The sequence below is a fragment of the Rhamphochromis sp. 'chilingali' genome (assembly GCF_963969265.1).
Source record: "Rhamphochromis sp. 'chilingali' genome assembly, chromosome: 17".
Lineage (NCBI taxonomy): Eukaryota > Metazoa > Chordata > Actinopteri > Cichliformes > Cichlidae > Rhamphochromis > Rhamphochromis sp. 'chilingali'.
In genome coordinates this window covers 24,736,281-24,764,164 of record NC_137944.1, presented here as the reverse complement: position 1 = coordinate 24,764,164, position 27,884 = coordinate 24,736,281, and the positions used below count along the sequence as shown (strand labels likewise).

Sequence of the window (27,884 nt, the reverse complement as noted above, 5' to 3'; positions counted from 1 at the left end):
TTATAAAGAGGCACTGATACTGATTGGCAGTGAGTCAGCAGCAGAATAAGAAACGGCAGCTGATGCAGCCTGAAAGCTACACGAGATGCTAGATTTCGGTTTGACCTGGATCTCAATGTATGGAGCCTCCTAGAGGTCGTGTAGGATAGAAAAAAAGAATAATAAACCTTTTTATACACTGATGTGCCACATCTGGATTAACTGAAGTTCTTTGCTTTAATCTATGACATGCAAAAGCATCTTTAGAACCTTTACATGATTAGTTGAAAACGTGCTCAGGATGTTATCTCATTACTTGACTGATAATGCACTTCAGTACTCAGGAGAGTGACAGTTATTGAAAATATATTAATATGTATATAATTAACATGAAATTGCTTGTTTGTTTTTTAATATTGTGGCCATCATTAACACTTTTATATAAGTGCTACGTAAGGGTTTTGCTGACTGTAGTGTAAGCCTTGGATTAAACAAATATAAATCCTATTTCTTGAAAAGTTGGGTTATTTTCTAAGAAGAAAAAAAAATCACTGAAATAATCTATAATATCACTTGAACCTTTATTTAAGTGACAGAAATACAAAGAAAAGACTTTGAGTAGTTAATTGCACTTGGAAATGTACAAGATGTCAGGATTTGACAGCTGCAACACACATGGCATGTTTACTGATGCATTACATCAGCCTTCCTTTTAATAAAACCTTTTAATCGCTTTGGTACTGAGGATATTATGTTGTAGTTTTGCAGCTGGAAATTTTGTCTTGCTTGCTGTAATGCCTCAACTCACCTCAGCAGTCCTGGTCACTGTTGTGTGATTCTCCTTTTTATGAAGTGCTGTACTTTTTCAACAGGAGATGGATTTGGACTGGCAGCAGGTCAAACGCTCACTCTGTCTGTGAAGTTGTGTCTTTGTAGCCATGAAGACATTGTCCTGCTGAAATGTGCATGATACTTCACCTGCTACCAATTAACTTGCTTAATGCTACAATCACACTAGCAGGGGTGTCGAACTCCAGGCCTCGAGGGCCGGCGTCCTGCAAGTTTTATATAATACCCCGGGTCAACACACCTGGCCTCTGGAGAACTTCTAGGCATGTTGGGGACGTAACTTAGCCTTTAAATGAGCTGTGTTGGATCAAGGACACATCTAAAACCTGCAGGACACCGGCCCTTGAGGCCTGCAGTTCGACATCTGTGCACTAGGGAAAACCACAGAACGACCCAAGGTAGCATGACAAGTATGCAGTCTTGTTGCCCTTGAAATGATTGCTTTGAAGACTGGAATCAGGATTGCAACCACTTGCAGTTAGTTGCAGTCTTCACAGTGACTTTAGTGCAAAAATGGTCAAAGAAAAAGTCGGGGTCAGTCTGCTATCAGGTGTGATTGAATGAGGTCAGGTTCAGATACAGTGCATGCAAACTGTTTGTGATAATATGGAGATTAACTGTTCGCAGAAATTCACATTAACTATTCACATTCAGAGTCCAGGCAGAATCGTATTGGAAACAGAAATTACTCCACAAATACTGATGTTGTTGCTTCAGGACATCCAGTTGAGTCGAGTCTGTTGTTGCAGACAGACTCTGATTGTTGCTCAAAGTTGGACCATGATTATTTTTTAAATGGAAACTTATGGAATTGGCTCATGACAGCCGAGTGACCAGTTTGTTAAGTGAACATTTTGTCGGTCAGAAAAAATGTAAAACAAAAAGTCAATGCAATAAATGGGCAACCAGCAGCGTTTCCTAATTGGAGGAAACATCCATCATAGGTCTGTCCCAGCTTGTTGAATGTTTTTGAAGCCATCAAATTCTAAATTTGTATAATTTTAAAAAATACAGTTACAATTATATTTTTAAATACTTTTATGTACTTCTGTCAGTTAAAGGTTCAGATGAATCAGTACAGATTTTTGTTTGTGTTGCACTTTTCTAAATAACCCAGTTTATATATATGTGGTATTGATCTTCATATTTAATTGTCTAAAGCACCAAAGCATTTTTACTCAAAATGTGCCCTAATGTAAGAATAATGCTGAAGTATTTGCATCTCTCTAATAGTTTTTCTATGTGTTTGACTCGTAAATGAAAAGCTTCGTCACTTGAGCCCCTTGGAGGAGGAATTCATTTCTTATATTTTGTGGTTGCTACTTTTATTTGCTCTAAATGAGCTCTGAATAACTCCACCACCACGAGTTTACTCATTTACCATACAGACAGTTCTTTCAGCAGTACTTGGTTAAGCCTGGCACTCCCGTCGCTGGTTTCTCTCACTCTGTGTCATTATGTGCTCACAATAGGACCGCATGCAGTTTTTTCCCCTGAAGGCATCTTGCAGTGAAACAGCTAAACAAGTGACCTCTTGCAAACACGAGGTTATGATGGTAGAGCTGAAAATTGTTCGTGGTCATGAGAGGGGCATGGGAAAACTTGATCTAACTAAATCTCCTTGTACACTGATGACACACATGATGTTGGTGAGTGGATTATTAGAAGCACAATAGCTTTTCTTTATGGGGATTCCTGAGAGACTGAAACACAAACAAGGAGCCCAAAGAGATAAACTGGTTTCTATTTTGCTAAACATTCTCCAGTGTAGCTAATAGCTTTTATAATTGCAAATTAATACAGGTTCAAACTATATATATCCCATAATTCCGGTGTTTGATCACTCTGTTTGGCAAAATTTAAAATTCAATTCAATTGATTAATTCCTGGCACAGACGCAGCTTTTAAGTCTAGTCCAAATGTTCAATTGGGTTGAGGTCAGAGCTTTAAGAAAGCCAAACCAGCAACTGTTAACGTTTTTTTTTATCAGTTTCAAAACCAGTTTGATGTATATTTAGGATCATTTTCCTGTTATAACTGTGTCTAAGTTTCAACTGTTCATTTGGGTTGTTCTTTATTATTCCATCCACTTTGTTGACTGTACCAGCACCACTAGCAGCAAAACAGCCCCCAGAGCATGATGCTACCACCTCCATGCTTGACAGCTGGTACAGTGTTCTTAGGTTTGAAAGCCTCGCCTTTACTTCTCCAAACAGACCTCGTTACTGTGGCCAAATTACTGAATCTTTGTGTCATCTGACCATAAAACTTTTCTCCAGAAAGCATTTGGCTTGTCCAAGTGCGCAGCTGCAAATTTCAGTCAAGCTTCAAGGTGTTGATTTTGTAGCAGGGGCTTCTTTCTTGGTCTACATCCTCTTAGTACGGAGGCGATGTAAAACCTGCTTCACTGTCACAGTGATGCTAGTGTTTCAGCAGTTTCCACTTTATGGCCGACTTGTGTGTTTAAACTGATCACCTTTGAATCTGCAGTTTAGAAATGGGTCTAATAGCTCCAACCTGTTAAAATCTACAGTTCTCAGATCTTCACTGAGTTCCTTGGACTTTACCATTGTCCTTAGTATTGGTCAGTCCAAGGAGTGCTGTCAAACAAATCATTGCAAGCCCAAAATCACAATGACTACCATGCCTAGGATGACTGTATGTAAACTTCTGACTATCTTGAGCATCTCAAAAGCAGATCATGCAGTCTGCTTTTTATCTTTTATTTGGTAAATTTGATGATTTTTGTTGTTCCTGTGCAATCCAGAGCTGGAAGCTGCTCATGGATCTGTTCTGAAATGCACTGTGACACATCTGTTGGAATCAGACATCATCTTGAGTGGTTTTGGTTCAGCTCCTTTTTATTGTCTTAGACTATATTAGAATGGCTTTGCATGATTCACAATTCAAAAAATAATTCCCATCTAAATGTCCTATTATGCCGTTAATATCTTATTTATGTGACCCGTCTGAACCAAGCTGTCTTTAAGGCAGCCCTCCCCGTAAGCCAACCTTCCTGTGATTGGCTGTCCCTCAAACAGGTTTTATCAGAAGGCGGCGCCCACCCACCTGAGACTGTATTAGGGACATATTATCTCATAGCTGTCGTAGAAAAAGTTTAGGACTGCCTGACACTTGAAAGGGGTAACTCGCCAATAAGCTGCCCTCATGGCTAGAAACCTTTGGCTATGTTCTATATAATCATCTACAACTTTAACAATAAATATATCAGCTTTAAAGATCTTTCGGATAAAGCTTGAACTGAAAACACATCTGAATCCATATTTGTTAAAAAAAGAAAGTGTTGCACCCCTACATGTGTGCACGTTTGATGTAAGTGTAAAGTTTTTAAACAGTGTCTAATGTCTGTATCTGCTGTTTAAGTCTCCAGGCTGCCTTCTGTGTTTCATAAGCGAAAAATGCTCAGTCAGTGACGGGCACATAGCTGGCTTAGTATCCATATACGAAGCCCACGCATTTAATTACTTTGACAGCTGATTGTGTTTTCAGACAAAGACGGATGGTGTGCAGGCAAATCAACTGTGCTGGCATTCCTCACCTGATTTAAACTTCTTGGAAAATGGTGTTCACACTCTTGGATTACTCAAACAATTCATTCTCACAATGAGCTTCAAAAAAAAAAAAAAAAAAAAAAAAAATTCTTGTAGCTGCTCTCATCATATCCTGTCGGACTGACTTTAAGAGCTCCGTCTCTTTCTCCCCGTAGGAGTCCTTTATCTCCTCGAGCACGACGAGGAGTACGTCTTCACATTGCCCTGTGCCTACGCCCGCTCCATCCTCACTGTGCCCTGGGTGGAGCTGGGGGGCAAAGTCTCCATCAACTGTGTCAAGAGCGGCTACTCGGCCACAGTGACCTTCCACACAAAGCCTTTCTACGGAGGGAAGGTACATCGGTGAGTATTCCCCCCTCTGCGATAGCTTCTTCATACATGTGATTCAGTTTAAGGACGGCTGGTTCTTGTTCACTTCAGGGAAGGCAGAGGAAGCGAAATAATTCATCTGTGAGGTTATCAGACTCTTACATATGACAGATTATGTCACCAACAGTAGTAGTTCATGCATGCAGTGGATTTCACAGCTTATGCTTCTGTCTTAACGTTTCAGTATTTGTGAGTTATTTTATAAAATGAAACATTTTAGCTGATTTAAGCAAAGAAAATACAGGAAATGTTTGCCAATAATTTGGTCATAAAGAACATTAACTATCTGTCGCACCAGAACTCTTCTTCACCGTTAAGAGAAAACAATGTTTCCCACACACTGAGTAGATGCTTGCATAAAGTTGATGTATTGAGCACACTTATGCTGTCAATGTGGCATCATCAGTGTGAACCAGGAAGTTTCATAAGAACAATCCAGGTGTGGCAGGTGGATGCTCTCCCTGAACCTGTTGTATGCAGTTTGAATGCTTCTGCTCAGTACCAAGAGAGTTAAGAGTCTGTGGCTGGGATGTCTATGGTGAGAGGACCCTCTATGTCTTCCTCCTGCATTGTTCTCTTTACAGGCTCTGGATGGCACTTCAGTTCACCCTGTTGGTCAACAGATGATAGGGATTGCTTGAGGAAGAGCCTACGGATCCAAGCATTGCTTGTTGCATAACTTTTTCAAGAAAATCATTTATTACTTGAACCAAATAATATGGAGAGCTTTGCTCTTTTTGTCTTCCTGATTAAGCCAAACAAATAAGTCACAACTTCCTGAAAAATGATTGGAGTAATGTGATTTAGCGACTAAGTAAAGACAGGCGACCATTTAAATTTTGTGACCATTTTCTGACAGTGGTGGTGGAGAGTGCGACCCAACACTGGTCCAAAATCTTCCACAGGCATTTAGTAGACTTCAGATCCAGTAATGGTAAATGCCGTAGCGTGTTACTTACATCGTTTTCATAATCAAACAACTCAGTGACCCCTTAGGCTCCTGTGGATGGACTGAGAGACGTTTCATTCCGAGCCACCTTGAGCTCAAGCTCACCGTGTTTCCTTAAATTTAGTCAACAGATGGATGTCACAGTGTAAGCACAGTATGGAAGGTAGTTTTAGTAAAACTGCTTCAATAAAGGAACTATTTGGCGATTAAACTCTGATGAAACTGAATAATGGCAGAGCAAAGTAAGTAGTAGGTGACGATCCATGCAATCTAGATGTTGGCAGTGTTGGAGATGAAGCAGGTGGAGAATTGGATAAGGCTTTGAGCAAACAAATGAGGTGGAGATTGGGAGTCTGAAAGTCAAACTAGAAGAGCAGCACTGGGATTCAAAGCACAGGGAGCAGAGTAATGATGGCAGATGTGGCTTTGACAGCCCAGAGAAGACAAACAGCCCAAACACCCATTAATTGATTTTAAGTGCATGTATATATCTTAACTATCTGCTTGCTAAAGGCTGCTTTTAACTTAACAACAACAACAACGGTCTCTGTCTTGCTGCCATAGGGTGACAGCAGAGGTCAAGCACAACCCGACCAACACCATCGTGTGCAAAGCACAGGGAGAGTGGAACGGCACGCTGGAGTTCACGTACAGCAGCGGGGAAACCAAAGTGATCGACACGACCAAACTTCCCGTCACCAAGAAGAAGCTGCGGCCGGTGGAGAAACAGGCGAGGACAGAATCCAGGTGAAAGGCAGCAGAGTTCAGTGAGCATTTTGGGAGCGTTTCACACTCATTTGCCCTCCGACACGGTTTTAAATGTGTTTTGGCTTATAGGCGGTTGTGGCAAAACGTCACCAAGTCGCTGAAGGAAGGGAACATCGACGAGGCCACGGAGCACAAACACAGACTGGAGGAGTGTCAGAGAGGGGAGGAGAGGCAGAGAGCAGCTGATAACAAACCCTGGATGCCCAAATACTTCACTAAAGAGGTACTGCAAGAGCAATAAGATTCAGTCTGAGCTCTAGTTTGTAAACATTCCTATTTCAAAGTATATCCCACTGAACGGCATAATACTATATTTAATAAATAGTGCGCTTCATTTACTGTGAAATCTGAGTGAAAATCTTTGCATTATTTAGTCGCCCTGACAAGCAAAAGAATTTTGAGCCTTGCTGATTGTTTCAGAAGTAAGCTTTATTTTTAACTCGAGGTAACGCCTCTCCCCTTTTCCTCATTAGTAGCACACACAGCGCTTGTAACTGTGTGATTATACTGTGTGCTGTTTTTGTGGTGATACATTTTTGGGTCACAAACTAAATGTTAGGTTTAGTTCTTGCTTCTGCAGTGGCAACCGACTAAAAGAGAACTCGTGAAGAACACGCAAAGTCGTTCTGCTTTAATCACCTTTGCTTCCACTATATTGCTGTCTACCTTTTTTTTTTTTTTTTTTTTTTTTTTTGGCCTGTCCCGTTTGGCTCTTTTGCATCAGAATTGTTGTCTAAAGGCAAACAAAGATGCCCAACGGATTTACTTTACCAAATTGACCATCCCAGCCTTGCCGTAATGGTCCATTTGATTCACCTTTTATTGTTTATTTTATTTTCACTTACTGAATACGGGACAGACTTGACTGGGGGAAAGAAGGGGAGAAAGAAAGAGGGAAAGAGAAACAGCTGAGAAGAGGGACGGGGGAGAAGGGCAAAAGACAAAAACCAACAGAACGGGCAGAGAAAAAAAAAATGCATATATCGATCACCTGGATCACCTGCTGAGAAAGAAAAAAGAAAACAAGCAGAAGAGAACAAGAATAATAGAATAAACAACATCACAATGATATATGGGAATATGACAGTAAATACTAAATGTTAAACATTATTGTGCAGCACATAAGATCAACAGAACACAGTGTGCTTTGAGGTAGGAGCCAAAAAGGGTGTAGTTTGTGGGTGTGATCACCCGTGTGTACACCTGTGAGCATGGACGTGCTTGTTTTTTGTTTTTTAAAAGGTTCCTTCATGTAATAATCTGCTAGAGGGTGTGGGGGGGCCACAGCCCCGTCCTCCAGGGCATGAAGCAGGTATGGAGGAGATCAAAACTCCAGACATCCAGAGGCCCCCAGAACACAAGAGACCAAGGAAGACCAACAGAGGGGCAGCTGCGCCACTGTCCCAGAAAGAGCTGAGGAGAGTCCCAGATGAGGGCTCACTCAGCAGCCGCGGAGCAGAAGCCAGGGGGAGTTGCAGTGACGCGCCCGTGAGCTCCGCCGGCAGCCAGCCGTGCCTGAGTGACCGAGCCCCAGGCCGAGAGGCCGGGGGCACCCCACCTCCGAAGTGGCCCGAGCGAGCCCCAGGCTCCAGGCCCCGATAAGCGGCCGCCAAGGAGTGAGCCGGTGTGTACCTGGACGCCCATCCCCAGACACAAAGAACCACCAACGCACCGACACCTGAGGGAGTCCGCCACTGGCAGGGGAAGTGGTGGTAGGGGGAGATAGGCCTCCAAACCTTGGAGGGCCTGAGATGTCCCCAGAGAGGTGGCGCCTGACACCCAACCTGACATATAGACACAGACATACAGGCACACACAGACACAAACATCCATTCCCACCCTCATGCTCTCATATGCACTTACTCCACACTCAACCAACGTGGAGACAGACATAAAGAGACGCTGTACACACGATCACACTCCCCAAGCGTACTCTCCAAACCTCCCTCCACCCGCTCATTGTAGTGTTGATGCATGTGTGTTCTAAGGTGCATTTAAAACCCAGGAGGGCATGGAGCTACCTGCCAGAGAGCAGCAGGTAAGCGCATGGTCCCTCCTGCTAGCCCTCAATGTCTATGTGTATTTAAAATTGAGAGGTGGGCAACGATGCCAGGGGTGGGGTGTACACCCTGATGGTACTTTGGACTCCGTGTATCGTGCCCACCCCCAAGATCCTATATGTATGTGTAATGAGAGTGTGAGTAATGTGAATGTCTAAGTTGTGGGATAAAATTGAGGCAGAGGCAGCCAGAAGGGGACGGGGGGGTAGCCTCCTCTGCACCCTGGTGACATACCCCTACTCCAAGGCCCTGCATGTGTGGGTGGTTGTGGTGGAGCGGGAAGAGCTGTCTACCTTACAGAAATGGACTGGTTCTTATGTAAAGCACGTTATACACTATGACTCAGGCACACAAGCAGTTTTTTTTCTACATCTAAGTGTTTTCTATCTAACATTCATGCACAATTACATATAAACACATCAGAAGCAACTCTGGGTTCAGTATCTTGCACAAGAATACTTTAGCATTCATACTGGAAGAGATGACCTGCTCTACCTCCTGAGCCACAACCACCTGTAGAGAAAACTAGTACAAGTGTATGTGCAAAAAAAAAAAAAAAAAAAATCATCTTTTCTTTTTGCTTTTTACTTCCAAACGATACATTTTGTTCCATATGAAGTGAAACATCCTTTTATATATAATTGACTGATTATTTCTTACAGCACATGAAAAACTGAATAATTATCTCAGATTATGAGAATTTTCTAGTTTGAATACATTGCAGTTCAAACTGTACAAATACTGTGCGTCTCTCAGAGATGAGGATCCAAGTTTTCAGATGAAAGTCAATTTTGCTTTTAATTGGAAATCAAAGTCATGGAGTCTGGAGGAAGAGAGGAAGTCACCGAATCCAAGCTCCAGAGTGAAGTTTCTGCAGTTGTCATGTGATCTGCTGGTGTTGGTGGTGGTTGGTTCGCTCTGTTTTTACCAAGTCCAGAATCAACACAGATTTTAGAGCACTTTGTGCTTCAATCATCAGCTGACTAGCTTTATCAAGAAGACTACAGATGCTAACAGAGCAACGTGGACTTCAGCTTTGCGCACTGCGTTGGTGTTACTGATCTCTTCGACTCACACTGATGCAGTAATTTGCGGTAAAAGAGCCCATGAGCCAAGTAATGGTGTATAAATTAGCATACTTTTCAAAAGTTGGACTTTACTGCTTTCTGAATCCTATTTTGATTGATTTTAGGAAATAATGTTATAATCTAAATTTCTGATTTTCATATGCTATCAAGCATAAAGAGCTTTTATACAATATTGCACGTTTTTAAAGATGCACTGGGTGGGATTTAAATGGGCCTTACTTTGTAAATTTTGGTAATTTGATCCAAATTTGAGCTTTATTTTCTTAAAAGGCTTTTTCTCCCTCACCTGTGCAGGGGGATGGTTGGAGCTATAATAACCCGCTGTGGAAGTCAACCTGACATCAAAAACGCTCACTTTCTAATGGACTATAACAACTCCAGTTCCCCGTGCTGAGGAGGATGGGGGAGGGGGTCAAACAAGGGGAGCGGCGTCCCCCATGGACCTTCAGACCCCACCGAGTGACACTACGGCGACACAAACAGGAAACAAACAAGGTGCCAAATGGATCTCCACAGTTTGGGACTCCTGGGGAGAGCAGTACATTTTATATACAGTTGGTAGTATTCAAAGTAGAATATTTCTATTTTTCACCTGTCAAGGCCTTTTTTTGCACACACACATAGTTTATGACGCCTGCCACTAGTCTCCCACTTTGTATTTTTCTTTTTAATGATCAGCGCATTTTTCTCAGAAATCAGTGTTTGTTCCAGGTTTCATGCCTTGTTAGAGTGGATCACATCTCCCGTAACACATAACACTGTAGTTCCCAGATTAGTTTGTTTATAGAGCACTTTTAACATAGAAGTAAATCTACTATTTTGTATCGATGGCTTTTACCAATCAGGTTGGGTCTCTCAGAGCTTTAGAAGAATTAAGGAAACCTAAGCAGATTTAAAACTATTTAAAATCAAATGTACTATATTAGATGATTTAGTATATATTAAAATAGAATATATTACAGCAGGTTACTAGAAAGTGAAGGTCCTGATTGTTTGTGTCTGCACTATGAATGTATCTTGGCACATTTTAATTGTACAGTATGCTTTCCCATCTTGTACTGATGGCTACTACACATGCTTACGACAGTATGTTGCTCTATCACCTCTGCCTACCAGATGAGCTCCATTACTACCTCTCGTTTCACCATCACACGCTTTTTCTTCCAGAAGAAAACACCGGTTTGTTTGTATTGTAGCCAAGAGCTCCTCTAATCGGTGTTGTATCTGCGCCCCTCAGACGACACGTCCATAATTAGGGAGCCCCTGTACACCCCGTCTGTGCCTCCTGAAGTTAATACTTCTTTGTTTCAGCTGTGGTGATGATTATGGATGAGGCAGCTTGCAGGAACATACAGCCATGTTATCACATTTTGGGGGTGGTGGTGGTGGGGGAAAGAGGCTGCCTCTGTGAAGATGAAGGTCTGCCAGAATAACAATCACTGGGACACTGCAGGAAGAGGTTCATACCACTGTGTACTCGCGTTTTTATGTCTACATTTGACGAGATATGTGACGATTATTCAGACTGATCGGCTTTTCTACAATAAAGTAAAAAGGTTTTAAATGAAAACTGTTTATTTTTTGTCATAAAAGAAAGAAAACTGCACAACCCCGCCTTAGGTTTTTAACGTATGACAGTATTTGTATGCAGATGAGCTCACCCACTCCATGATGATGCTCTGCATTATATATATATGTGTAAAAAACAAACCTGTCAGACATTTAGACCAATGTTGGAGCTTGTTTTACACAAACACTGACTTTGGCCTTACATGAATCCAACAAGCAATTATTAAACATGTTTTCTTTAATGAAACCTGGGAACATCTGGGCTCGGGCAAAACTCGTGCATACAGCATGTTAGCTGTCACAGGTGGCCAACCTCTTTTTTTTTCCCCTAGCCATGCTAATACAACTTCAGTTCAATTTTATTTATATAGCAGTCACAGCTGCATCACAGGGCTTTATACTGCAAGGTAAAAGCAATGCAGCAGGGGTGTCAAACATTAGGCCCGGGGTTCAGTATTGCCCTGACAAAGATTACAATCTGGCCAAAATATGAATGAGGACATACATTTTTAGACTTTTAACAGTATTTTTTTTTTAATTAATTTGATAGTTTTTCCTGATTAACATCTCTCTCACAGCCAGTCATACTATATTTATTACTTAACTACTTAGTAAAGAATAAAAGGACAGAAGTTAATTTTTCATTGTTCTTTTTGATTTTTCTAAATTTATCATGTAGAAAAATTGTTTTGTGCTGTTGAAATGGCACTTCATTATCTTGTACTAAGATGTCCCAGGGATTAAACGTGTAGTTAAACGTCTGTACACTGACACAAAGTGGAGTCTCACTTATCCGGCTAACTTAAGATCAAAGTGTGTCCCTCGTGGTAAAATGAGTTTGACATCACTGCCCTGTAATACAGAGAAAACTCCAATCATACGAGCCCCTATGAGCAAGCATCCACATATGTACCACTGACTAGATCCCCATCAGCTGATTACACAATTAGTATGTTAACACTAATCAGACATTTCATTAGGTACACCGTGCCAGCACCAGGTTTGGACCCCTCTTTTTTTTTTCCCCCCCTTCAGAGCTGGAGGTGAAGGTGGTGGATACATATTTACATGATAGCATCACAGTTGCTGCGGCTTTTTCGGCTGCTCGTCCAGCACATCTTGATTTTGCACAGCACACTGTGCATGCATAGGCTGTATATAAAAGATGGACACAGTCACCATATCACCCGCATCAGCATCCACAACATGTTTCATGTTACATCGTTTCTTTTGTTGACATGAAAGAATGCCAAAATCTCGGCTAATGCTAGCAAGCTTAGCAAATGGCATTTGTAAACTCTTCCAATGCAAAGAACAGAAGGGGAGAGGAAAAAACCCCATGTGTTCCCAAAACAATTTTTATTTTCACACCTGTGTTTTTCCTGCTGTAACATGCAGTGAAAAGGCCTGTGGCATATTGGCATCATCTTCAACAGTAATTTCACCTACAAGTCTTACGCTTCAGCTGGTGAAAACTAAAATAATTTGAAATTTAAAGCTGAGCTTTTGGTGAAGTAGTGCCAGCTGTAGAAGAGAAACCTTTTGATTTATATGGAGATGTCCTTTCTTCTGGCACCACCATGAGGCCAATTCACCGCCCGACTCATATCGCTGTAGCGATGCCAAGATTCGCAGTGCTAGTGTGGCTGCAGACTTTACATCTAAGCACTGCTGCAACGCTTCTCATTACTGTCAGGAGTTAAAGTGCCACCTGCTTTAATACATCATTCTTAGGCTTTGTTGCCAGGCACCGTTGCTCAAAGGGGACTCACCAAGCATTTCCTTATTTTCTGTCACATGCATACTCTTGCAAATAATGGTTTCAGCAACATGTGCAAGCAAACCCTGTAAGCCCAAAAGCTCAGACTTCAGACTGCTCTAAAGGCTCTGTTTAAGTCTTTTTTTTTTTATACTCTTGGCTCTTAATGATGTCAGAGGGAACCGATATCCCCAATATGGTGATCTCAGGCACAGAAGCTCCACCCACCTGAGGTTCAAACCTTTTGTTTGCAAGGGGAAACCAATCGGAAGACTTCAAATAAATGGTGAGCTAGGGTCATTTCAGACAGGGTGAACTCAAAAGCTGCACTAAGGCCCAGAGTGAGATTATTTTCAGCACAAAAGTAAATATATAGAGTGAAGTATCTTCACTGGAGAAATCACGAGTTGAGATCGCATTAAATAATAAGTGGCTGAAGAACAGCTACTCATCCGCCACCAAATAAAGAGATCTCACCCCCTCCACAATCAGAGTGTTCTTTATGCGTACTGCTGCACACTCAGAAGCAAAAGTCTTCACCCAAAGTGTAATGCTGCCATCAAGTGGTTCATTTTGCATTCAACTATGTTTAAAGTCACATTTACAGATGGTCCATGCAACGCTTTCAAAGTGAGAAGACCAGCAACAACACACACACACACACACATCAGTGTTTTCTTTAAAGTGTATATTCAAAGATGGCTGAACAGAACAACAATGTAAAAATGTAAACTCTGAAGATGAGCAGACACATGTGGGAAGAGACTGCATTAGAACAACAACAAAAAAAGAAAGATGTTGTCGGGGACAGATGCCACCGAGATTCTAAGACATGAGGAAATTCAGAGCAACCATTCTGCTGTTCCTAATTAAACAAACAAAACAAATGAGCACAAAAGAGGAGCACACTGTACATCACATTAAGGCTTAGTCTGAACTCTGTCCTCTGTGTAACAGAACAATGAAGTGGCATGTCGAAGGTCTGAAGCCTCAAACGGTGACAGTTTGAGAGATCAAAGCATTCAGATACAAAAACAAAAAAAAACACCCGATATGAACAAAAGTTATTTTTTGTAAAATGTGACAAAACAAGTATATCTGCATGATGTGTCACTTTTTTGATCAAGAAAAAAAAAGTTACAGAAGCGTGCACACATTAGTTTTTAGACAGAGTCTAAGAACCCAAACACACGGAGAACAGTGCAATGCCCATAGAATAAGACATAGGCTACCACTCAGAGCTGTGTCCCAGCTGCATACCGCATACTCCAACTAACACTACTAGGATAGAAATATTTTATATTATGTCTTTTTTAAAGATAAATATCAGGGGGGTTTTCTGAAATATAATCAGTATCAGGAACCAACTCACCAGTTCTAAACATGATGTGGGGTGCAGAATAAAAAAAACCAACTGTATTAAAGTGGATTATTCCAAAGTAATTCCAAACTCTTTTTGTTATCAATTACAGACCTAATCTCAGCACCTGGAAAATTAAAACACCTTTTTCTGGAGAATTTACAGAAAATTTAACTGATAGACTAAAAGGCAACCACAGGCTAACCTATTCAAAAGCATGCAGCCCTTTTTAATACTGCATTGAACAAAAGAATGAATGGATCAATGAACAGCTGTAAACTTTACTGCTTTAAAAATATCTCAGTAAAGTAAAATGTCACTGTTATAGCTTTTAAAAACGTAAGGAGCTTCCAAATCTCTTTAGAGACAGAAAAAAGTGATTATTTTGTGGACTTCTCAATCCATTAAGTTTTCCTCCTTTTCAGCCTCATGTACAAATACAATGCTGGATGCTCATATTAAGCACTCTGTCTCATCTTGGCTTTGTATGATGTCACAGAGCAGATGTCACCAATGTGGTCATCTCAGCCAACAACCTTCAGCCAATCAGAATAAAGTTGGCTTAAAATCAGAGAGGCCACTAGAGTTTGTTTCAGACAGAGGATAATCTCTCTGAAGAGATTTCAAAGAATAAGGATTATTTTGAACTGAATCATGCAAAGCTACTCTGGCAGAGGAGAAGAATAAAACTCCTAAAAGACCTTAGTTTTCAGGTTTTTCCAAGGGTAGTTTTTCCAAGTGACCACCCTCACCAAGTTCTGATGCACAATCATTTTGTTTTATAAGCAGCCCTGACCTTTCACTTCAGAGCTTCAAGGGTTACTCTCAGTATGCTTTCAATGAGTAAAAAGTTAAAGACATCACAACTGGCTCTGAGGACCGTTTTCAGGAAAAAACATTAACTGGGAAATTGATTATTTCAACCGCCTGCTGTACAAACATCTATTAGTGCAGCAGTAGTATACAGTACAGTACAGGGACACAGCTTCAGAGTACCACAGAGACATTTGTTAGTCTTATTCTCACTGATCCATCTTATGTTACAGGCAGAGATGGAAGTCCATTATAGTTTCTCATTCAGTTCATCTTTTCTAGATTCAGTGCCTGTATACCATGTAGCCCCCACTCCCCCCCTTCACAGTTCACCAGTCCATTTCCAGATATTATGAACATTTCCGGTTTTCAACGCCTCAGTCTGGTTGAAGCAGCGAAGCCGCCATTCTGACACACGATGAGCTTAAACAAAAGTAGACAGCCACAAACTCAAACGTAAAAATTAAAAGGAAAGATAAAAATCAGGCGATGGACGACCAGCGATGAGGCACTAGGCTTTGCTCACTTGAACTAGAGAGCTCCCCCTGCAGGAAGGGAGGCCTAATTTATTAATCACTACTTTGTACACACAGTTGCTTGTTTCCGTCTTTAAACCCTAGCAGCAGAAATGTACAATCTATGCATTTAGAGGGGGGGAAAAACAGGGGGTGTGTAAAAATTCACATTCAAATTCATTCTGTCAGCAAAAATCTCAAGCCCCTCTGTACAAGAATTATTGCATTCACTGTTCTAAATGCTGTCAAACAAAAATCAAACAATCGCACAAAAACTGGGAAGAAAAAAAAACTAAACAAAAAAACCCAGAAACTGCATATTTAAAAAGTCACCACAACAATCCAATATATTATCATCCTTTTAGACAGTTTCTCTTTATATCGCATATTTACATATTAGGCCAATTTCTCTCCCCAGAGAATCTGTGGGGAAAACAGGGGTCAGGAAGCCAGGCAGAAGACAGAAAAGAGATGATGACAAAAAGGTTAATATTACAGAAGGGCTGTGCGTGGATGGTGGCGTTCCTCCATACCGCATACTGTCCTACTGTACACGAGTCAGGAACAAAGTCCTCGGCTTTCACTGCTTCGCCTCCTCGCTCCCAGTAATGAGTTCACATGTGCCACGGAGCAAGGTCGATGGGTCTTTGGTGCAAATGTTCCTAGTCTTCTCTTGTTTCGCCTTCACCCGATCCCTGTACTGATAAGCACTTAATTAACATCACAAAAATTAAATCAACGCTGGACCCAGTAAAGCAGCCCTATGCCTCACCACACATTCAAGTACAAAGTAATAAAAAAAAAAAAAAAAAGAATTGAAAAGAAAAAAAAAACAGAAGAAGAAAACGCAAGACAAACATCCTCAGGATAAAAAAAACCAAAAACCAAAAAAAACGGACGACAATTCTGGAGCTAACCAGATATGACACATCCTCGACACACGAGGGCGCTCTAGAGACAAGCGCCCGAGACCAACTGCCAGATAAAACAGCACCTGTGTTCTTCATCATTGGTGTTTAGAGGTTTCTTCACGTTTGTTCTCCTACAGTTCACGATTCGTCGCCGTTATTTTTTTTGGAGTTTCTTGCCCTTCTTCATGGCAAGTTTGTTCTTGATGTGCCCTCGCTTCCTCTTGGCGGTCTGGTTAGAGAAATGAGGTCGAAATAAAAAGAAAACATCTGTAAATATTAGAATTGGTAGGATTTAAATTAATTTTTTTAAGCAACTTTTTGTACATTTAAAGAATTAATAAATAAAAAGACTGAATGAACACATGCTCTATGTTGTTACCTTTTTGGAGGTGTACTTCTGCTTGGGCACGACACTACGGAGCTTGTGGTCGAGCGGCTCTCTGTTTTCCAGGTCCTTCACCTTGTAGATCCTGACCAGCCAGTGCTCTGAAGTGAACGCCTCCTCCAGGTACTTGAACTTAATGTCCTTGTTGCCGATCTCGACGTTACGTGTCCGGTCAAAGCCAGGCGGCGTCCTAAAATCCAGCTGAGAGACGAGCAGGTTTATTTATCTGATTTTCTGGCAGCTATCAGTGACAGGAACGTATGAAACTGTGCAGTGCAATTGTTTGTCTTCTTATAGAGGAAGGTGGGAAGAGGTACACTGGAGAGGCAACAAAACAACCCCAAATTCCTTCTCGACTGATTTTTCTGTCGTTCTTGTCACTCTACTAGTTACACAATTAGACCACAGAAGATTCGCCAAGTGTGGAGGAGATACCAGGAGGCAGGCCAACACATGAGAGCTGCCCATAAAAGGGCATCGACCAAGGAAACAGAACATGTATCTGCTCCTTCATGTGCGGAGGAACAGAAGCACTGCCAGAACCCTACAAATCGACCTCTAGTGGGCCACTGAAGTGCATATTTCTGATGAAGCTGTGATATACATGTACTACGGTGGCATAAGGGCCTGATGTCCCTTAGTGGGTCCTGTAATCACAGACAGTGCAGCTCAACTGGCATTCAGAGAATACCACAACTGGCAGGCACTGATGACCTAGTCTCTCCGCAGATAATTGTTGCAGGCAACAATGGCAAGTGCCAACTGAGCTGCATGGTGCCGGTCAGTCAGAAGCACGCACATGAACAGCCCACTAGAGAGGATTGTGTAGGGATCTTGTAGCATTCCTCTAGTTCCTTCTTGCACAGAGATGCAGATCTAGGTCCTGCTTAGGGGGAAGGCTTTTTTCAGCCCTGCTCACCTCTCCTCATCTCCACCGCACGCTTGAGACTGTGCAGGGAGACACAGTGAGCCTTCTTGTGACAGCACATGTGAACACGACATCCTAAAGGAATGTGACTACCTGTGCAACCAGGCACCACCTCCTACTATCAGAGGTGACAAGAAAAGAAAACGTAGTCAGGTGGGACAATGAGAGAGCAGGAGTTGTGCCCACCACCTGCAAAACCATTTCTTTTCCTGAGGGGGTCGTCTTGTTGTTGCCTCTTCAGTTCACCTGTTGTCATTTTCATCTGGACCGAAGCTGCTTAGAAAGCAGAAACCAGCTGAGAGGACAAACTGAAATCCTTCAAGTTGAACTGAATTTGTGTCACGGAAATATAAATGACGTCAAACCAAACACATGTTAACAAAGACACGATAGAAGCTGCCATCCCAGCTCCTAAAGAGCCAAACACCAATAAAAAAAATGAATACATTAGCCAAACATATTGCTGGTTATAATAGTTTTTGATTTTTAATGGTTTTTTAAATTATTTTATTTGTTGTCATTCTAGTTTACAAACTGAGATTATTCATTTTAGTTTCATTTTATTTTTCGAGGCACGTTTACCTTTAATTTTTAGTAGTTTTGAGAAAATAAATTATTGACGTTTTTAGGATTTTATTATTCATTTAGCATTTTTCAGGGGCAAAATGTATGAAGTTCAGATTAGACATCACAATATAAACAAACCTTTGAAGGCTGCTGACTCGCAACAGTGCAGACCCTTGTCTCAAACAGCTGCACCACAGCCTCCTCAGGCTACTGGCATTAATAAGTGTGGTGTTTCTTTATCATTTTTTGTACACCATCACTTGCTCCTCATATTTTGTCCTGCATTCAACTGTGTTTGAACACTTTAATAACCTGTGGGATGTGCACTGTGTTGGCAGAAGACTTTGTGTTACTGCGGTACAGATGTGCCAGAGTGTACCTTTTTACTTTCTCCCGGCTTATTCTTGCTATAATGTAAATCAGCATGGCATTTATTCAGTGGTCTGGTGGAATGAGTAGTGATCACTGATCACTCAGGATTGAAGCTGTAACAAGGTGTACAAACTGAGCACGTGTAATAGAAATACACCTTAAGAGATTTAAAGCTTACTTTGGATCAAAGCCAGCAAATCTGTTAAGGCATATAAGCGGATTTTTATTTCCTGGTGATTTCAACCGTTAAGGCTACACTATACAATTACATAGATGCTTTAAAACAACTACCCAGAGGCGGTGCCAAGATAGATGCAGTGGCAAGGCTCTCTTCCAGAGAGAGACTTTGGTTGAATTATCTACAAGCTGCTTAATGACTAAAACCCACTCCTCCCCATCGCTGCTATTCTGTTACTTCTAGACAGAAGCAGGCTGGCAGTGTCCACGTTTTAACTGAATAGCCACGAATAGCATCAGTGTTCTCATCTTACTCTTTCTGCAAGTGAATTTCCCAAAATGTCAAATAGTTTCCTAAAATAAAAGTGAAACGGAAGGCAGGAGCCTCTCCACCCACTACTAAAGCATCACCTTTGATCCATCTCAGCACAAAGCAGCTCTACAGATTCAAACTAAATTAGGTCTGAACAGAAAAAGACGAGAGCAAACATTTTAAACTCGATTATGAAAGATAAACAGTGAGTTTGATTACACTTTCCACGAGCAGCATAAAACCTCTCGTCCCCGTAATTCTGCTCTAAAAAGGCCCTTGATTGCTCATCCTCCTTACTCTGCAACTGTTACTGTGTCCCTCGAAAATATGTCAACTCTATTCTCAAAGTAAAAGCCTCCATCTAGGTTCCCGCCATTGTTTTTCCTTCTTGTCCAATTTCCTCACTTTGTGTTCTAACCTGTAATTGTTCCTCAGGCTGCTCCACAGGACAAAGACTTTAAAATAATAGAATATCAGCAGCAACAAGATCTTAGCCTCTTAATGTGCTTTTATTAGTGCGGTTTAACCTGTCATTTTAATATAAAAGGAACTAAATGAGTTAGTTTGGGGGCTTCAAAGTAACCAGTCCATGGGTTCTCTTTTCATCATGAGTTCTATTCTGTTCTCTATTATGCATTCTCAGCATTACAGTTTAATATTGGTCCATGACTATAAAGTGCATTCTCGACAATCATGAATGGCTGCCTCCGCTCTGCTCATCGCCTTCTTCCTCGTGTCCTCCAAGCCTCAGTTTACACTTGTCACATCTTGTTTTCATAACTGGAATCTGCTCCGGCTATTCTAACACTTTTCTGTCTTTGGGATCTCTCCATCCTGTCCTCCTCCTACTCCTTCCGTGCCTCGGTTTCTCCATGCCATTAACCCAGAAACAGCACTTTAAGCTATGCAGAGCTTTGGCTGTTTGTCCGCAGATGGCGGAAGCGTCGATTGTACGGTAGGGATGTGAGCACCTGGCATGAAGGATCCGTCTCATCTCTCCTCTGCTACCTGCCAGAAGTAGCCGTGGCGCATTTCAAAGCTTCTGCCAATCCTTCATATTTCCTCTCGCAGCCTCTCGTTCCCCTCCGACAACCCCTCTACAAACTTCAGGAGCTCCCTAAGGCGCCTCCTTAAAGACCCGTTCCACCCGTCTGTCAGCCTTTTACTGTAAGCGAGACGTTTTTACACGCTTGGCAGAGGTAGCTGCTCGTTACTGCCTGATAAAGCTCCATGTTGCATAAAATACAACACGTTTTTCCTTTATTGTGGCAGCTGCTCATCATTTCATCCATTTGTAAGTGTGAAGTGGATCCTAACTCCAGAAAGATTCAGTGGAGGGTTTCTCTTCTGTCCTGAAAAGTCCTCACATACACAAAACTAATTCTAAGAAACAAGCAAAGTTTCTGATGAAGTAATGAGAACTTCTCCTCTTACCTGCATTTCACCAAAGCGATAGTAAGACATCTTGTACATGAGGCAGTTGAGCAGAGTTGGTGAACCCGCCTTATCCACTCTGAACTCTCCCTGAGGAGTGAAGTAGTCGCTCTCCTAAAGAAGACACAGAGGAGGGCCCAGAAAAATCACCAGATGGCAAAAGTAGGTAGCATCAGGAGTAGAAAGTTCACACTAGATGGATGCAGTGGTGAGAGGACGCATTTGAATGACAGCAAAGGGGAAAAAACTGCTCTTAAACAGCTCAAGTAATCAATTGGCCATCATTTTAAAAACTACTCATCTCTGCACGATTCAAAGCTCTAACACACAAACTCTATAACTGTGGAATTAATGTATTTTTGTCAGCATTAGTCTAAATTTTCTACTAAACTAGCCACAGTCACACAAAAATCAATGCCTAACCACAAGTATGTGTGCGCAGCTTATACACTTCTTTGTGTATTTTGTCATTAAAGAGGAACCAGGTAATATTCAGCATGTTTGTTCCTTGAAGCCATTCATACAATTAGCACAGCCTTATTGAATTAAATGGAGTAGGAAGAATATAAGAAATGCCTCTAAACTGGAAAATTCCAACCTTGATCCAAGTTAAATTGCTGCTTAATTGTTTCAGTGGGTAGATTGTTCTGGTATAGTGGTCTGCACGTTTGCTTCACATAGTTGCTGGTTTAATTCCAGCTGAAGACCCAAATCGCCCTTTGGGGTTGTGTCAAGAAAACGGTTGCTGCCTGCTGTGGTGACCCTACTATGACCACACAGAGCTCTAAAGTAGCTTCTGCTACGTTACTTGGGTTTCAGTGGGACGGGCTCGCTGTATTCCCCGATTGGACCCTGGAGATCGTGTTAGCAGCTGTCAAAGAGTCCTCCTTTTGATTGCTTTGGTATCTAGCAGATTGCCGTGGTCACCCACAGTTTGAATTGAAGGCACCAACTGGTCTGCAAACACTCGCAGAGCAGTAGTGAAACTAGAAACTGTTTGCGCTCAAAATAAAAATTACGCTCGATACACGCTGGTTGCAGCAGAAAGGTGACCAAACCAAGGTGGTGCCGCACGGTGGTTTACAATGTAGACCCCTCTTTGCGACCAATTTCACATAGTGCCTGCCAACAACCACTCACAAACTGACCGTGCAATACACAATTATTTTGTTTCTCCCCGTGGTTGTCGACCGCCGGCCTGTGTGACTGAAGCCTGAAAACTGGCGCCTCCACAGTCCCGCTGCCGGATTTTCTGCTGATTTGCAATGCAGCAGTATTGATGAAACACAATAGCGTCACTGTCCTTGAAACTCGTGTTTACTCGTCTTTCTTTGTAAAAATTCAGCGTGAATACAAACTGGATCGGAGTTACAAGGGTAACAAAATGCAATTCTCTCTTCGGTTAAAAACTAAATTAGCCAAACAACCTTGAAAGTCGGGAAGCAACAACAGCAAAGTACAGAATGCTAAAAAATGAAATCCTGACCATACAAGTTCACAAGAAAAATGCTTTAATATAACAGCACGACTATGGCTCAGGAACAGGCAGAGTGTGGTGTCCACCAATCAAAAGGCCTGTGATTCAGTCGGCACTTCCTCCAGTCAGTATGTTCTGCCACAAGACACTAAATGCCAAATCTGTATATCCATGATGCAAAAGAACAAATTTGTTGTATTCATTAAAGTAGATCTATTATCATTTTCCTTATTTTCTATTAGAAATTCATTTTTTCCATCATACTACCTGCAATAAATTTGTATATTTACAGATCATTCCTGACAGCCAGGGGTCAGGGTATTAAACATCTTTCCACTTTCTACTCTCGTCTCCTCATGATGTCAGTGAGAGCGGATATCCTTAATCTGTTCATCTCACACACACACAGCTCTAACCCTGCTAACCTGCTGTTTACGAGGGGCACCCAATTCCAAGATAAATGACGAAAAGAGGCTGGTGCTGAAGCAAGAGGAGTTAAAGCTCATTTCAGGTAGTGGATGAAATGGTAGATGGCACCAAGGCCCAGTGCAAGAGCTCTGGAACACACACAGCCACACTTATTCAAGAATAAAAATGTGGCGTTGGAAATGAGCACAGTAAGTCTCCCTTAACAAAGAGCACTCTGGAAGTGTGTATAAATGGGTAAAATCTGGTTTGCAGTCTGAGACTATTAGCAGTCAAAGAACAGAAAAGCCCTGCACGTACGCTGGTCCATTTTCTGCTCCAATAACAAAAAGCAGCTGTTATGAAAGTCCTGAATAAGGGACCTTGTGAGTGTATCTCAGGGTTTCCTGGCTGACGTCTTGTTTTTGAACAATGCAATGAGTAATCTTTGCTTCTGTTCAGGTGAGAAGGGTTTGAAAAAGCACCTTGACTTTTGTAAGAGGAAACATTGATTTTACTGCTGTGTAAGTCCAGCTCCATTCCTTCTCAGAGAAAACTCGAGCTCTATTTACAGGCGCTGCTGCTGTGTTACACTCACCCTGATGTCCTTAGGGTGCTCACCCTCGGCAATCCTCACCATCCACAGGAACTTGTTAATATCGTCGCCCGAGTAACCAATTACACCTCCGAAGATGATAAGCACATAGTCCACGTCCAGGGACCTCATGATCTGGTAGGCTGCACTCTCATTGGAAGACATGGCTTTCCCCACCTAGAAAGAAAGTGATGGCGATTGAGAAGTTATCCTTTAACTGAGCTTTACCCGTTTCACAAGAGACGACGCTTCGGCAGAGCTGCGGGACAAAAGAGCTGTTAAACGGAGATCCGTGATGCATGATACTCTGATGACGTTTCCTGTGGACAGATGCCGACGAGACAACAGGCATTGGGTAGGAAGTGAGAGTGAAGAAAGCTAGAGGGGCTTTAAAAGGCAAAAACATTTGTCTACATTTGGCAGCAGAGAGGAAAAACGAATAAATCAAACCCACAGAATCTGACAGCAATTAACTGAAATCTCCCTACAGTGTAAATTCAATAGGAAAAAGTTTAAGGAAACAAGATTATCTGGCTTGTTGGAAGCGGCCGTTTTATACAATATGGCAATTACATTTAAAAAGAAATAAATAAGTGAAGAGCTTGCTAATCATCCAGCAGCTGCGAGAAGAAACCATTGATTTCTCTGCACGTGCTTTGATCCACGAGCAAAACGGGGAAGAAGACAGATGAAGACAAGAAAGACGATAACAGCCCTTACCAGCGCTATGTGACTGTTGTTCCACGTGTTATTGTCCACTAAAGTGGTCCTGTTAGCCATGCCCGCTATCTGATAACCGTAGTCCCACCAGGACATGACACGTGCGTGCTCATCAGTATTCTGTCTTAACCAGTAGTAAGCCTCCCTGAAGTCATCCAGGATGTTACGCGTCCTAACAAGGGGGAGAAAAAAAAAGAAAAAATAAGGTTGACAGGTAACCGCGTTGGTTGGCAGGCATATAGCTGAGGAAGCCATTAATATTTCATTTAGGACTTTAAATCAGAAGGGCAACAACAGCTGAAAATAGAGCATCCATATATAATGAACTGAGGGTTTAAAAAAAACAAAAAAAACAACACCTTGCACTTTAAATGTTCACGTCCTAAATTTACCTCGCGCAGAGGGAGCAAACACGAAGCCAGGGAACCAATTAGCTCCAGGTATGGTAATCATATTACGTCTGTGTCTGTGTGTGTGGGCGTATACGTGCAAGAAAAAGAGTGACAGGCACGCTGCTCCCAGCAGCATAGCTAAACCACTGTCTGAGAACTACTGTAGTACCATTAATATATGCATGAGAACTTGCATCTACCACTTAGTCTCGGTCTCCAATATTTCCTCCTCAATGCTTTAAAAGAATAATTATGCCTGTAAAGAGTCTGAGAGAATAATACATCAGCTTTTTGTAACCTAAGAGATGCTTACTGTGACCTAGAAGATTAAAAGTTAATCAGGTACGGCCTCACATATCATTATTTCTCCAATCCCCTTGTGAAATATGCTCGGCTCTCTTGCTGCACAACACACATACGTGCTAATTTGCATGCAAGGTGGAGGAGCCCATCCTTCTTCATTATGAAGCATCATGGGAGGCATTGCTCTGCTCTTTGCAGTTGCTTTACATCCATGTACGCAGCGTTCGGCACGGCGGAGCGCTCTCACCCGTCGTGGTTGTATGAGGCGAGCACCACGCTGGGGCTGGAGTAGGCGTTGCTGGTGACCCACGTGCAGTGGACGGCGAACATCATGAGCAGCATCAACATGAGCATGGTGACTATGGATTTGATATTTGGACCCAAACCCTCCTCTGCTTTCTCCTGCTCCGACACGTGTTTGCGCACCTTGCCGGCCTGCAGGGGGAGACAAAACACCATCAGGAGGGTTGGCAAACGAGTCTGAAGCTTTCCAGAAATCTGAATTATTGAGTGTGATAAATTATTGAATGAACTAATAAGCGAAGTATTTTAGAGTATCCTCAGCTTTTTTTCCTCTACTGTGTGAAGACATATCAGTGAGAAATGTGAGAAAATCCCTGTGATGAGCAGCAAGAAACCTGAAGTAAAAAAAAAAAAAAAAAAAAAAAAAAAAAAGCACCAGAGATGATTTGTACCAAATTAACACCTTCAGTTGCTTCCTCTCACACCCAAACTGCATGCTGAAACTCAATAAAGAGGGACAGCATGAATGATAGACATGAAAATTTACTTTTGAACCCATCACTGCAGGAAAAGTGGGATTTCTGTTGCTGTAAATTGCAGTGGGCGCACGGGGATCTGGAAGCGGTGCCGAAAACTTCCAGGAGATGTCAGGAATTGAAGTCCAATTTCAATTTCTGGCAGCTTACAACCCCCTTATAACTTGTAAGTAGTGAAGCTTTGGGCAAATTCTAGACACAACAACAGGGGGCCAACCACTGCACCAGAAGCCGAATCTATTTTAAGCTCTTCCCTTGTTTCTCCTGTTGGTGCCTTGTGTCAGCGAGCGGTCAAAATGCAATGTGATATGCATGTAATTTGTTCACAGGTTTGTCTTTTAAATGAGACTGTGGTCTTAATTAGACTACCTGAATAAATACATCTCAATTAAGCTGCTAACTAATCAAGTATCCACATGTAACCATGACACATTCAAAGGACAAAACTGAAACACAAAAAGGGCTTAAACCTCAAATTTCAGATCTAAACGTGTTGACGTCATTCAATGTTCCCAAACCTGTGTGCAAACTCGGCCGACGACCTTTGATATTTGCCATTTTGCCAGTATTTTTATGAAGTGTGTCGTTTCAGATAAAAAAGGCATTTTAGAAACCTCTCTAGAAGAGAGAGGTGTTTTGGAGAAAGCAAAAAAAGAAAGATGGAATTACGTGGCAGGCTGCAACTGACGCATCCTCAGCCGTGACTACAGAAAAGAGTTCAACGTTCAACAAAGGCGGCTAAAATTATAGCAACAGAATCAAACAGTTGCTGCTGAATCACAGCTGAATCACAGTTTATCCAAACTGGTGGGGAGTGAGGAGGGAAGCTGACAAATACGCAACTGATGAATCCAAACCCCAAAAGGTACCACGAAAGTGTGAAACACCCCACGGGTGTTCACTTGTTGACAGCTTTTTCACTTTGTTCATTTTATTACATTTTTCCCAGCCAAAAGTTTAGTCCCACAGCAACTTGACCTGTCACATGACATCAACAAAGTGTAGCATCATCAATACTGAAAATCAGTGAAGTGTAAATTCAGCAGTTTCTCTGCCGTGCTTTGACCTTGTCGTAGAGGTTCCCGGAGTTCCTCTTGTCATCTTCGTCGCTGCTGTCCTCAGCAGGGGGTTTCTCCCTCTTTGTGTCGTCTCCCATGTAATGCTCAAAGACGCTGGAGAAAGCCACGGCTGACAGCATGCAGACGACCGGAGTCAGAGTCAGCATCAGACGCACCATCACGCCGGCAAAATAGACTGCACTGATGGCATAGAGAGCCACTGGAAGGCAGGAGACAAAGAAGGCGGTGGTTGACAGAAAGTTAAAAAACCGAGAATAAGGAAAGCAAAGTCGACAAAGGTGAGACAAGGAGAAAGACGGCGTGAATATAAAAGAGACTAAATGAGTCGGTGTTGGAGGCAGATAAAGACACGGAAAGAGAAATTGAGTTGTTAGAGTAACACTGAATAATCAGTCTATGTTAGCACTGCAGATCTCAAACCCTGAATAGAGGAGCACTGGCTGTTCTTTGTCCTTGAAAAGCACCGACCCGGCTCAACAGGTGTGTGGCTAATCAATACCTGTAATTGGCTAATTAAGTCTGTGGGAGAAACGGGCTGCTGAAGGACTTTGTTTCCAGCACTTAAGGGTTCCTTGCCCTCCATCTTGGCTGTCTAACCCTAAGTTTTATTTAAGCTGCTGTATAAAGAAGTTCAATCTCATTATTTCAGGCTTTTTCAAAGCTGAGAGTGCTTAAAGCTACTCGAGAAAGGATGCACTGTCCACAGACCAGTCTCCTAGTCACGACATTCTACCCATTTTTATTTTTATTTTATATAAATCATGCATTTTAATCACAGATGATCAAATAAACTCCACTAAAAACAGAACCATTATTAATTCAAGAGCTAATCCCAGCTGACAATGAATCAGGTATGACAGAGGAGCTATTTCAGGAATCCCTGGCTCTGAAATACCTATTTATTTGCTCCATAGACAATATTACAGGCCTGACTGTTGGAGAATTTAAGGCTGCGATGGGCAGCAACCTCCTGGTTGAATTATCGGTCGTTAAATTTCTCAAGACAAATTAGAAAATACCTGGTTCGTCACTGAAAAGTCAAACGTAGAAGCTCTATACATGACAGGATAAATGACTTCTTAGGTGGGTTTCAATAAGAAGCATCCAATTACCGAGCTTAAGATGCATCTATGTGCTGCTAAAAGCAGGTGGAATTTCACCATTATATCACTGACAACAATAACCATCTGTCCGTGGCATATCCAACATCAGGTTGTCGTGGCAGCAGACTAGGGGATTTTAACATCCTTCTCCCCAGCCATACTTTCCACTTCCTCCTGGGGGATCCCGAGGCATTCTCAGGGCAGATGAGAAAGATAAACTCATAAGTGGTTTCTCAGTTTACCCTGGAGTCTCCTCCCAGGTTGGAGGCATAGCCAGAACACCTCCAAAGGCAG

The 27,884-nt window shown here is 42.0% G+C and overlaps 2 protein-coding genes across 3 annotated transcripts in view; one reads left to right on the top strand and one right to left on the bottom strand.

Moving 5' to 3' along the window:
- The window catches only part of osbpl10a (oxysterol binding protein-like 10a), a 94,968-nt gene extending 83,764 nt beyond the window's left edge, over nt 1–11,204 (top strand). For both annotated transcript variants that reach the window (XM_080862525.1, XM_080862524.1), the window contains exons 10-13: nt 4,556–4,742; nt 6,283–6,465; nt 6,556–6,709; nt 9,929–11,204. In XM_080862525.1, the coding sequence (XP_080718651.1) occupies nt 4,556–4,742; nt 6,283–6,465; nt 6,556–6,709; nt 9,929–9,973 (569 nt within the window). In that variant the 3' untranslated portion in view covers nt 9,974–11,204. The remainder of the gene's footprint in view (nt 1–4,555; nt 4,743–6,282; nt 6,466–6,555; nt 6,710–9,928) is intronic.
- The window catches only part of LOC308384142 (dolichyl-diphosphooligosaccharide--protein glycosyltransferase subunit STT3B), a 109,404-nt gene continuing 92,372 nt past the window's right edge, over nt 10,853–27,884 (bottom strand). The window contains exons 10-16 of the mRNA XM_080862523.1: nt 26,475–26,686; nt 24,877–25,064; nt 23,935–24,106; nt 23,218–23,391; nt 20,738–20,851; nt 16,941–17,147; nt 10,853–16,790 (exon numbers count right to left, since the gene is read on the bottom strand). Of these exons, the coding sequence (XP_080718649.1) occupies nt 16,716–16,790; nt 16,941–17,147; nt 20,738–20,851; nt 23,218–23,391; nt 23,935–24,106; nt 24,877–25,064; nt 26,475–26,686 (1,142 nt within the window). The 3' untranslated portion in view covers nt 10,853–16,715. The remainder of the gene's footprint in view (nt 16,791–16,940; nt 17,148–20,737; nt 20,852–23,217; nt 23,392–23,934; nt 24,107–24,876; nt 25,065–26,474; nt 26,687–27,884) is intronic.